At 42.4% G+C, this 12,977-nt stretch overlaps 1 protein-coding gene across 1 annotated transcript; it reads right to left on the bottom strand.

Moving 5' to 3' along the window:
* Positions 1–664: 664 nt before the first annotated feature.
* Positions 665–9,876, bottom strand: LOC117382281 (transmembrane protein 26-like). Its single transcript, XM_033979379.2, has 6 exons — positions 9,671–9,876; positions 7,536–7,632; positions 7,361–7,444; positions 3,962–4,167; positions 3,806–3,885; positions 665–1,105 (listed from the first exon to the last, which is right to left on the bottom strand). Exons 1-6 carry the CDS (start codon positions 9,859–9,861, stop codon positions 816–818), a joined length of 948 nt encoding a protein of 315 aa, XP_033835270.1. The 5' UTR covers positions 9,862–9,876; the 3' UTR covers positions 665–815.
* Between the last annotated feature and the right edge of the window lie 3,101 nt (positions 9,877–12,977).

Genomic DNA, 12,977 nt, shown 5'->3' with positions numbered 1-12,977 from the left:
TAACACGACGACAGAGTGCTAACACGACGACAGAGCGCTAACACGACAACAGAGCGCTAACACGACAACAGTGTGCTAATATAACAACAGAGAGCTAACACGACAACAGAGCGCAACACGACAATAGAGCGCTAACACGACAACAGAGCGCTAACACGACAACAGAGCGTAACACGACAACAGAGCGCTAACACGACAACAGAGCGCTAACACGACAACAGAGCGTAACACGACAACAGAGCGCTAAAACGACAACAGACCGCTACCATGATAACAGAGCGTAACACAACAACAGAGCGCTAAAACGACAACAGAGCGCTACCATGATAACAGAGAGCTAACACTACAACAACAGAGTGTAATACGACAACAAGAGAGCACTAACACAACAAGAGAGAGTGTAACACTACAAAAGAGCGCTAAGACAGTGCTAACACTATAGCTCTAACGATACAACAGCGCTAACAACACAATAACACCGCTAACAAGGCAACAGAGAGCTAACACAACGACAGTGCTAACATCACAACAGAGGTTTTACTACAGTTATTTTTGGCTCTTGTGCTGGGAAAAAATGGAGAAGCTTTAGTCGACTTCTTCTCACTGTTCGGTATCGGTCTGATATTGGTATCGGTATCGTACAATAAGGCCAAGTGTCGGTATTAGAGCCCAGAAAAATGGTATCGGAACAACACTCATTTTACCATAATTGATGTTTTCATTCCAGCTGCCTCCATCTGTATTAAATCTGTATTAAATATGATTGACGTGCAGAACGCCGTGATGTCATCAGTCTAACAGGAAGTGTCGTTCCATCAAGGTAAAGGTGTGGCCTCACCGATCCCGCTGCGGGATGACCTGAAGTCCTGACATATGACCACCAGGCGGTACAGGTTTAGGATGACCACCAGCAGGTTCTTGATGGTGAAGAAGACGAGCATTTGGTGAAAGACGTCGAAGAAGATCATGACGGTGAGACGCACGACGAGGAACGGCCCGTCCTGGATGAACAGCGCCTCCACGATGCCCCACACGTCGGTGCTGTGCTGGTTCAACAGGGACTTCTCCTGGACGCCCTCCTCGCTGTCGGGCTCCGTGTTCACCACTGCACAAAACAAAACACAACTCAGATTCATTCAGATCTCGATTTACGGACAAAAGAGCGAAATAAAAACCCCAGGATCATGTAGAGCGAACATTTACGGACATTTACGACCAAAATGACGAGTCTGACAGCAGCAGGTACAGAGAGAGAGGACACAGCTTTTCAATAGAAAGTGAATTAAAACCAGAGTCGATGGAGCTGGAAGTGCGTCCATGAGCACTTCCTGTTCGGAGCTAGGTCCATTTATATACCGTAAATTTCAGACTATAAGCCGCTACTTTTTCCCCACGCTTTGAACCCTGCGGCTTATACAATGGTGCGGCTAATTTATAGATTTTTACAGGCTAACATCCACCGGGGGGCGCTCTCTAGTGGTAAATGTAAGAATGAGACAGATGTGGGGAAAGGTTATGCGCTGAAGAATAAACTAGTTTTGATTTTGAGCGGTCGTTTTGCGCATCATGAACACAGCCTCGTCATGGAAAACACACGAAGAAATGAGTCAATGAAGGAAATAGAGCCACTGCGCGTAAGTTTGACCAAAAAAGAAGGAAATAGAGCCACTGTGCGTAAGTTTGACCAAAAAAGAAGGAAATAGAGCCAGCGGGTTCAGATCGGGGAGGCCGTTCCTCCCAATCACGCCCCTCCAAGTGTCACTGTCGTTATCCACATGGGCGTTGAAGTCCCCCAGGAGAACAACGGAGTCCCCGGTTGGTGCACTGTCTAGTACCCCTCCCAGGGACTCCAAGAAGGCCGGGTACTCCGCACTGCTGTTTGGCCCGTAGGCCGACACAACAGTGAGAGACCTGTCCCCGACCCGAAGGCGCAGGGACGCGACCCTCTCGTTCACCGGAGTGAACCCCAACACGCAGCGGCTGAGCTGTGGGGCAATGAGCCCACACCAGCTCGCCGCCGCTCCCCGCGGGCAACGCCAGAGAAATGGAGAGTCCAACCCCTCTCAAGAAGATGGGTTCCAGAGCCCGAGCTGTGTGTGGAGGTGAGGCCGACTATATCTAGCCGGTAACGCTCAACCTCCCGCACAAGCTCAGGCTCCTTCCCCCCCAGCGAGGCGACGTTCCACGTCCCCAGAGCTAGTCTCCATGTCCGGAGATCCGGTCGTCGAGGTCCCCGCCTTCGACTGCCGCCCGGATCTCTCTGCACCCACCCCTAAATAAATCATACATTAAAAAAAAAGAAAATATAACGGTTATAATTGGCCGTGTTAGTAAAAAATGACCCCAAAAAACAGCAGTACACAACACTTTGGGGGTACACAACACTTTGGGGGTACACAACATGAAAAATGAAGGAACCACTGCTGTTTTGCCAAAAGACACAATGACAGTATTTGCCCCTGATGCCCCACGGGGATTTTCCCAGCGGTTTCCCATTTCCCAAGACTTTGCTTTGGAAATCAGGCCATTTTCCTGTTTTTTCAAGAATTCTCTGGGAACAGTTTGATTATAACAACAGGACGACATGGAAGTAAAACAACATTCATTAGATCCACAGGAGACGGGTCAAACGTTACAAATATTAACATTTTAATTTACATAAACACGACCCGTTTCAAGGTCAACGTGTTCAAATCAACCTCAGCGCCTCCTGCTGGTCACAGGGGTGATGCTGATTTATTCTTATTATGAAAAAACATTGGACCTGTTTATTTTTGTTTGACTGGATCCAGAACAAAACACTTCAAAACTTTAAAAGACGTGAGTCTCCGGTGAATCTCCCTGTTTTCAAATGTGATTGACAGGTGGATCAGCCAATCAGAGACAGGCCTGGACTGTCCGGAAATAATAAAGAAAAAAAATCTCACAGGGCTGAAAAAAACATCGAGGATTTCTGCAGAATCAGTGAAGCCTAAACTCTGAGATCCTTCGTTTGACACGTGTCACTGAAATAAATAAATCTGATGGAGAAGCTGAACGAGCCGCACAGGAGTCTCTCTCTCTCTCTCTCTTTTGTTTCAAAACTGAAATTCAGTTTGTTTAAATTTAAAGGAGTTTCTCTGATCTGAAAAGTCACGACTCTGAACCAGGACCTGGATCATGAATCAGAGCCTGTGTGTGTGTGTGTGTGTGTGTGTGTGTGTTGATCATATACAGACTGAGCCTGAGTTTGTTAAACTCTGTGTTTTCTGCAGGTTCTGGCTCTGGGTCTGAGTGTGTGTTGTGTGTGTGTGTGTGTTGTGTATGTTGTGTGTGGGTGTGTGTGTGTGTGTGTGTGTTGTGTGGGGGTGTGTGTGTGTGTGTGTGTGTTGTGTATGTTGTGTGTGGGGGTGTGTGTGTGTGTGTGTGTTGTGTGTGGGTGTGTGTGTGTGTGTGTGTGTGTGTGTGTTGTTTGTGTTGTGTGTTTTCTGGCTCTGGCTCTGACTCGTTTGGACTGAAAATCATTTTGTTAAAACTTTGCAGCTTTAACTTCAAGTCACAAGAAAAAACAAGTCAGTGACGTTTTGTTTTGGGGAGAAAAGCCAAAAGTGTTTTTCATCAGATGGATGTAATATTTATGTTTTATTTAAAACAACTGAAATAATTCTGCTGTTTTTGCAGTGGATAATTCCAGGTTTTTAAACATTTATAAACCTCAGAGTTTCAGTGTTTTGCTCATGTTTTTGTGAGATGTTTGTGTTTAGCTCAGAGTTCAAACCTCACGGATAAATGGAGTCACTGTGAAGTTAAACAAGGATCCACTGACCGGCAAAATGGAACGGAAACTGCAGCATGCTCCAGGTCCACACGGCCAGGATGATATAGACGAGCTGAGAGCTGTTTTCTCTGGACACACCAAAAACAACACACTCACTTTCTCCGCGTCCGTTTTAGACGAGAGTAAACGTCCGACTCCACCTACTTCACGTCCGAGAGGGTCTCACTGGTGAACTCCAGGATGTCCGCGGCCGTCCCCACGAAGATGAGCAGGAGCTGGGACAGCTGTTCCCGTGTGACGCCTCCGGCTGGAAGGAGCCACTTCCCGATGATAAGGAGGATGAGCAGGATCTGATGGAGAGCCAGGATCCAGTCGTTGAGACAGACGGAGGAAACGGCCTGTTCAATGCTCTGCAACGAAACGGAGGAAACGAGTGAGAATGAGACGCCTGGAAAATGTAGAGCTTCAGATGATTCACCGAACTCTACAGGACGATTATATTAAACACGACATCACCACGTTTTATCGGCCAAATACTTTTACTACAGATGTAACTTCAGTGGAATCAACAGAGGCCGGACCAAGTCTTTGACCTCAAGTCCGAGTCAAGCCCCAAGTCAAAGACAAGGCCGGTCCAAGTCCAGTCCTGAAGCCCCGCCCCCAGTCCGCTGCTTTGAGTCATTTGTAACTGAAGTATCGAAAACATCTCGTATTTGTGTCGTTTATTTGTTTAAACTAAAACATTTTACTGCCTGAAAAAGTCATGGCAACAAACAGGGATGTGACAATATCCATTTATAGGATTTATTGTGATATTTTGGAGACTGAAAGAAATGTAGAAATGAACTTTTTTCCTTTTAAAAAAAACCTAAATGTGAATCAGAACATTATCCAAAAAAATGATGATTTGAAAGAGCTAAAAAAACTGTCACTACAACAAAACAAACTGGAGCTAAATTCTGACCACGAGTATCATAGCAACCAAAGAGCCAATCAGGAGTGAGGCTGTTGAAGGTAACGCCTCTTCTCGCTCACACCGCTGGTTTAGCAGAGGACGCGCACTTAGCAACGCTGTCAATCAAACCTGTTGCTAACGCTAACAGGAGCGACCTCGGGGAAAGAAGGACCTGATTTGTCTGTTATTAATGTTCATATCTTGATTTACAGACACAATAGTGAAATAAAAACCCCAGGATCATGTAGAGGGTTAATACGAACATTTAAGACCAGAATGAGTCTGAAGCAGCAGAGACAGAGAGAGGAGACACAGATTTAAAAAAAAAAAAAAAAAAAAAAAAAAAAAGATAAAATAAAACTTCAAAATAACTTTAAAAAACCCTCAATATAACAAATCATAAAATAAATCAACTCAAAATAACTAAGGAAAAACTCAAAATAACTCAAAAAATGAAGATAATAAACAAAAAAATGTATTAATAAACAAAAAATAACTTAAAAAAAACAACTCAAAATAAACAACTCAACAAAAAACAACAAAAAGCAAAAAAAAACCTCAAAATAATGCAAAAAATGAAGAAAATAAACAAAACATTTTTATTAATAAACTAAAAATAACCACAAAAAAACAAAACAAAAAAAAACCTCAAAATAAACAACTCAAAAAAAACAAAAAAACAAAAAAACAGCAAAAAGCAAAAAAAACAAAAAAAACAAACAAAAACCCTCAAAATAAAAAAAATAATAAATAAATAAATGAACCCAGGATCATGTAGAGTAGGGGTCTTAAACTCAAATTAGCCGGGGGCCACAGGAGGCGGAGTCTGGGTGAGGCTGGGCTTCAACGCATCAACGCTGTTTTCAACATACATGAGGAAATACGCCAATTCTTGTGGATTTTATGGCTATATATCGTTATTTGTCGAATCTTTTGCGACGGGAGTGCACAGCGCGAGTGACACATGGTAATTCCACACTAACATTAAACTTTCATATTGTCCTGCGGGCCACAAAATATCCTCTTGCGGGCCGCAATTGGCCCCCGGGCCGCGAGTTTGAGACCCCTGATGTAGAGGGTTAATCTGAACATTTAAGACCAAAATGAGTCTGAAGCAGCAGGTACAGAGGGAGGGGCCTGAAGCGCGCTCACGATCACTTCCTGCGCTCATGATCACTTCCTGTTTGGATTAGCAGATTAGCCGTGTCCATTTATATAAACAGTCTGTGGCCTCAAGTCCAAGTCGAGTCTCCACTTCTGTGAATCAACAGAAAAAAGCGTCTGTCTGTCGTTTTGACAGTATGACATCATCGCTCTCATCGGTCGGACTGGAGCCGTTTGTGCTCGAGCTTCTTAATGAAACACTCAGAGCCGTTTCATGTCGACACCACAGTCATTCCCGGTTTGGAACGTGGCCAGAACCAGAGACTTTAGAGCCGTATGGTCCAGGTCTGACCTGAGCTTGTCCTGTTTAGTCCCGGTTCAGTCAGAGTTTTGTGTTTGCGCGTCTTCGTTTACCGTTAACGAACAAACACAATCAAATATTTACTCAGTGCGTTTGAAGAGAAATGAACCACGACTTTTGAACGGCCCATTTTAGGCTGTTTCCCGAGTTTTGTTCTAATGTCGTTTCCTCGTCACAAACAGACCTGGAGTTGTTGTTTTTTTGTGTTTCATTCTCACATGTTTAACTCACAAACCTGCATAATTTACGCTGAGTTCTTCTCTCAAACTGAAAACGCTCTGTTCCACCTTGTGATGTCATCATGTGGTAATACAGGAAGTGCTCTGCTGTGTTTTTAAACTCCACACACCTTCATTTATAGAATCATTTGGATCATTTCAGCTGTGGAATTGCCAATTTCTACTGAACTAAAGGTAAAAGGAGGAGTTGTCGTGTCTCCTGTCCAGTACAGAATGTGTTCAGACAAATTTACATAAACGTTGGATCTCAGTGTGACTCTGAAGTGCTGTACGTTTGCGATTCGTTTTCTCCCCGACAAAACCCACAATGTCGATGAAACGTTCTGCACCGACAAAGACGCCGACGAAGGTTTGAACTTTGAGAGAGTTTAAACGAGAGAGAAATGTGAGAAAATGTTAACGCCTGTGTGAGAAAAGTGTATAAAGTGTGTGGTGAGGGGTTTTACAGACAAAAACAGAGAGAATAATGTAAAAAATAAAGATGATACTTCACGGATTTCGCCTGTTGTGGGTTTTTTTTGTAGAACGTGACCCCCGCGATAAACGAGGGACCACTGTACAACTATCTGAAAATAAAAAATTACAAAAAAAAGGAGCTGTTTTAACGCGAAAACTACCACTTGATGACATCACAAGGTGGAACAGAGCATTTTGAGGTTGGGAGATGTTACAAACTAATAATAAATGAAACAAAACACAACTCCAGGTCTGTGTTTGAGGAGGAAACAACATTAGAACACGACTTAAACCTCAGAAGAGTCAGTTTTGTGTGTTATTTTGTGTGTTATTTTGTGTGTTATTTTGTGTTATTTTGTGTGTTATTTTGTGTTATTTTGTGTGTTATTTTGTGTGTTATTTTGTGTGTTATTTTGTGTGTTATTTTGTGTGTTATTTTGTGTGTTATTGCTCCTTTAAACACGTGTCCTTCAGTTTGTGTCACTCACCTTGAGGAAATCTTGACTTATGTTCAAAGAATTATTGTTTGGAATCAATTTCTGCACATTTTCCCAGGAGTCTAGAGACTTGCACTGGAAAAAGCAGAAAAATGAAACTTTATTTGTGTTAATTTATGTGAAACCGAGTCACTTTTGTGCCGTTTTAATTCTAAATAAACGTTACCTCTCGAGCAGTAGCTTTGTTTTGCTGGTGGTGCAGCTCTAACAACCAAATGGATGGAATTATACTGATCAGAAACAGGAAGATGGGAGGAGAAAACCTGCGACGACAAACGAGAGAAAACGAAGGATTAAAAGAAAAACAAACTGTAAACAGAAGAAACACACGGAGCCGAAGGATCAGCACCGAGATGAGCCGGAAGTACAGATACAGAGTAAAAGTACAGATACAGAGTAAAAGTACTGACACAGAGGTAAAAGTACAGATACAGAGTAAAAGTACAGATACAGAGTAAAAGTACTGACACAGAGGTAAAAGTACAGATACAGAGTAAAAGTACAGATACAGAGTAAAAGTACTGACACAGAGGTAAAAGTACAGATACAGAAGTAAAAGTACAGACACAGAGTAAAAGTACAGATACAGAGTGAAAGTACAGATACAGAGTAAAAGTACAGTACAGATACAGAGTAAAAGTACAGTACAGATACAGAGTAAAAGTACAGATACAGAGTAAAAGTACAGTACAGATACAGAGTAAAAGTACAGATACAGAGTAAAAGTACTGATACAGAGTAAAAGTACAGACACAGAAGTAAAAGTACAGATACAGAAGTAAAAGTACAGATACAGAAGTAAAAGTACAGATACAGAAGTAAAAGTACAGATACAGAAGTAAAAGTACAGACACAGAAGTAAAAGTACAGATACAGAAGTAAAAGTACAGATACAGAAGTAAAAGTACAGATACAGAAGTAAAAGTACTGACACAGAGGTAAAAGTACAGATACAGAGGTGAAAGTGCTTCAAGTAAAAGTATGGATACAGAAGTAAAAGTACAGATATATAAGGAAAAGTACAGACACAGAAGTAAAAAAGCTACTCAAATAAAAGTATTGCATGAAAAAATCTACTTAAGTAAAAGTATTTAAATGCCTGTTTAAAAATGTACTTTAAGACTAAAAAGTAAAAGTATTTCACAGTGTTAAATGTAGTAATACTGATTAAAACTGACACATATTTTGTTCAACAGTAACAACACAAATCCATTTCTTCATTTTTTTTTTAGTATGTTGTGAGTTTATTTTTGTTTTGCTCGAAGCTGAAGCTTAAACTCTAAAACTTTAGTCAGGATGTTTCCACGAATATGGTAAAAATAACCCCTCAAATCATATGAAAAATACTTTACTTTACAGATACTGCTCTCAAATGTAGTGAAGTAAAAGTAAAAAGTACACACGGTAAAATGTACTTAAGTAAAGCACAGAGATCTGAAACTTCGACTGAAGTACAGCACTTTACTAGTTGTTCCACCCTGGCTCTGGTTCTGGCCAAATGTGTTGAGACTTTACAGGAGAAATCTACAGCCAAACCAAACACCATCACCGTCCTGGGACATTTATCAAAATCTGTAAAGCATTATCCTGGCTGACCCGCGTCGGACTGGGTGTGATCTGAACTTGAGCCTTTTACAGAGGGAAAAAAAACATAGAACTGCAGTTGTTTCTTTTGCCGAGATAAAACTCAGAGTGGGGACAGAGTCTGGAGGGTACCACCCAAACCCCATCACTGACCCGGGACAATTTAACAATAGCACGCGAGCAGGAAGGAATCAGGATGTCCAGGGACGTGGGGGATGGTGTGGAGCAGTGACACATTCAAACCGAAAAACGAAAAAACGAAAAATGAACATCTGATATAAAAATAAAATAAAAAATATATAAAAAATCTATAGCGTCCCCCTGTGGACCACACTGAAATCTCACGTTTTCACAGTTAAAAGTCAAAGTTAAAGTGTTACCTCATGCACAGGGCTGGGAAGGAACTGAATACATGCAAGAAAAATACTCTGTAACTGTAAATATTAAGTAATTGTATCCAGAATGCAATGCGCAGGAAAATATCATGTTTTTAATCATTTGCTGCGTCTTTACACTTTAATTTAAATGCTTCTCAATGTAAAAATATTCCAAATATTCAGAATACAGTACTCTGTTTGCACCATGCATCTAGATATGTTACAAAATATATTATAATCTGTAACTAAATGCATTTCCATCGCTCTTTACGCACAATTACGCACAATTACGCACAATTACGCACAATTACGCACGACTTGAACACACTTTGGCTCTTACCATTTGTAGTCCTTTCCCTTCCTCCTCTCAAGTGTAATGATCATCTCTAAAACTAGAGGTAGCAATAGAAAAGTAAGAAGCCAGAACATCTTGTCATCCTTGACCCAGGCCACTCTCCAGACCCCGGTGAGAGACACGAGGATGAAGAGCGCCCTGGTGATGACGGCGCACGTAAACCTCAGCAGAATCATCTCGAGCGTCTGGAGTGTCTGGGGTGATCCTAAAGTGATCCTAAAGTGATCCGCCGGACGCTCTGCTGTTTCTGTCTGCGCTCAACTTTCGAACAAAGTCCCCAAACTTTAAGCCCCGCCCACGAGCGTCCCACGAGCGTCCCACTGAGCCGGGACAGGGTCAGATGTTTCAGACGTTCACCACGGCCGCTGCAGAAGAGTCTGGTCCCAATGAAGCTGAGGGAAAAGTGCAATCTGTGTGATTTTTGTGTAAAATGATATGACCTGACTCTCTGGGCGCTGAGGAGGCACTTTTCCTCAGGACGCACAGTAGGGGGCAGCATTTCATTATTCATGATGCAACACAACATTTCTCTGGAATCACAGCTCCAGTCTGCGCCAAGTTCCTCATAGACACATTTACAGAAGTGAGACTTGGTCTGAAGTAATTCTCAAGTCTTTGACCTCAAGTTTGAGTCTAGTCCCATGTCAAGGACAGGCCAGTCCAAGTCGAGTCTGAGCCAAACATGGGCCAGTCCAAGTCGAGTCCTGAGTCAGTGGCCTACAAATCCAAGTCGAGTCCAAGTCCTCAGCTTTGGACTTCAAGTCATTTCAAGTCTTTGAACCAAAATACTCAATACAGCTTGTATTTTTGCTATTTATATGCTTTTTACTCTAAATTGTACTTTACTTAACCTCCTCAGACCTGAGCTCGTGGCTTTATTCATTTCTCTTTGTTATTTGGGCTGATTGGACCTGATGAGACAGAGAATTATCTTTGTACATTATGTAGTTTCTGAGAAAAGTGTAAAACAAATGTCCTCATATGTGACTTTTTAATCATTTTGATAAAACATTTGAATAATAATTTGCAAAAACTATTTATTAAGACCCAGAAACAGCAACATTTGTCCTGAGTAAAAACAAAATGAGAAACAACAATTATGCCTCATGGAACAAAGTGTCTCATGTGAAGAGACGGGAGCAGGAGACATGTGACTTTACAAAAAAATAAAAACATTCTAAACATTTTAAACTCTTAAAAATGTTCTAAATTGAATATATTTGCATTGTTGCTGTTCTCCATCCGTCCATTTTCTTCCGCTTATCCGGGGCCGGGTCGCGGGGGCAGCAGTCTAAGCAGGGACTCCCAGACTTCCCTCACCCCAGACACGTCCTCCAGCTCCTCCTGTTGCTGTTCTTCTTCTTCTTCTAAATATTTGAATTGTGGCGTAAACAACCCAAAATGTGCAGGTCTCAGGAGGTTAAGTGCATTTTAAACTGTGTAGTTTTTACTTTTACTTCACTACATTTAAGAGCAGTATCTGTACTTTTACTCCACTACATTTTTGAACAGGACTGAAAAGTAAAAGTATTTTTATTATTGTGTGAAACTTGCTGAAAAGGCTGAGAGTTTATTGTTAACACGTTCATAATTTGAACAAAACAAAAATATACAAATAAAAACAGATAGAAAAAAAAACGATCGATTCACTTGCACAAAATTCAGCTCAAATCTTTATCAAAAAGACTCAAAACCTGAGAAATACTTTTACTTTTACTTAAGTGGATTTTTAATGTGACGCTTTACTACAGTATTTTTTTTTGCTCCAGTATCTGTACTTATACTTATGGAATAAAACTGAGTACTTCTTCCACCAGGGATGTAAAAGTGAGTATTTACATCCCTGTTTGTTACGTAACTTTTAATTTTTTAAGTACAGATACACACACACACACACACACACACACACACACACACCCCCCCACACACACATATATTATATTTTTTACACTTACATAAACAGATCTTTTTAAATGTGTCGACTCGACTTCCAGGGAATCGTTCATCATCATCATGAGTCTGTGCTCCGTCTGCTGCCCTCGTGACCCGGAGAAGAGGAAGAAAAAAGAAAAATAAATCATCATCATGATCCATAAGAATAAAAGTGATGTCATCATGTCTGCGCTGAACTGGAGCAAAGCATCATGGTCTGTGTAGTTCTCTCTGCTTTTGTAACTGTTACTGCAACAAAACAACAGAAAAACTATTATTATAACGGCTCAGGTCCATGTCACGCGGCTCAGGTCCAAGTCACGCGGCTCAGGTTCAAATCAAACGGCTCAGGTCCAAGTCACACAGCTCAGGTCCAAGTCACGCGGCTCAGGTTCAAATCAAACGGCTCAGGTCCAAGTCACGCGGCTCAGGTCCAAGTCACGCAGCTCAGGTCCAAGTCACGCGGCTCAGGTCCAAGTCAAACGGCTCAGGTCCAAGTCACGTGGCTCAGGTCCAAGTCAAACGGCTCAGGTCCAAGTCACGCGGCTCAGGTTCAAGTCACGCGGCTCAGGTCCCAGTCACACGGCTCAGGTCCAAGTCACTAGGCTCAGGTCCAAATCAAACAGCTCAGGTCCAAGTCACTAGGCTCAGGTCCAAGTCACGCGGCTCAGGTCCAAATCAAACGGCTCAGGTCCAAGTCACTAGGCTCAGGTCCAAATCAAATGGCTCAGGTCCAAGTCACGCAGCTCAGGTCCCAGTCATACAGCTCAGGTCCCAGTCACGCGGCTCAGGTTCAAGTCACGCGGCTCAGGTCCAAGTCACACGGCTCAGGTCCAAGTCACGCGGCTCAGGTCCAAGTCACACGGCTCAGGTCCAAGTCACTAGGCTCAGGTCCAAGTCACGCGGCTCAGGTCCAAATCAAACGGCTCAGGTCCAAGTCACTAGGCTCAGGTCCAAATCAAACGGCTCAGGTCCAAGTCACGCGGCTCAGGTCCCAGTCATACAGCTCAGGTCCCAGTCACGCGGCTCAGGTTCAAGTCACGCGGCTCAGGTCCAAGTCACACGGCTCAGGTCCAAGTCACACGGCTCAGGTCCAGGTCCAAGTCACACGGCTCAGGTCCAAATCAAACGGCTCAGTTCCAAGTCACGCGGCTCAGGTCCAAGTCGAGTACCAGGTCTAAGTCCATTTTATTGAGTCAAGTCTCAAGTCTCAGAATCGTGAGCAGCGGTGGAAGGTAAAAAAGTACAAGTAGTAAAGTACTGTACTTAAGTAGAATGTTTAGGTATCTGTACTTTACTTAAGTACATTTTACAGTGGATACTTTTTACTTTTACTTCACTACATTTGAGAGCAGTATCT

Source organism: Periophthalmus magnuspinnatus, chromosome 15 (assembly GCF_009829125.3).
Source record: "Periophthalmus magnuspinnatus isolate fPerMag1 chromosome 15, fPerMag1.2.pri, whole genome shotgun sequence".
NCBI classification, from domain to species: Eukaryota; Metazoa; Chordata; class Actinopteri; order Gobiiformes; family Gobiidae; genus Periophthalmus; species Periophthalmus magnuspinnatus.
Note: the sequence above shows the minus strand (reverse complement) of the source record. Positions and strands in the feature narration are given on the sequence as shown.

Excerpts from the sequence above, each read along its gene's own strand:
- LOC117382281 (XM_033979379.2), bottom strand. The coding sequence starts at position 9,861 with ATGATTCTGCTGAGGTTTACGTGCGCCGTCATCACCAGGGCGCTCTTC. Across the intron at positions 7,633-9,670 it reads AAGGGAAAGGACTACAAATG|GTTTTCTCCTCCCATCTTCC; the intron begins GTAAGAGCCAAA and ends TTGTCGTCGCAG. Across the intron at positions 7,445-7,535 it reads ACAAAGCTACTGCTCGAGAG|TGCAAGTCTCTAGACTCCTG; the intron begins GTAACGTTTATT and ends TGCTTTTTCCAG.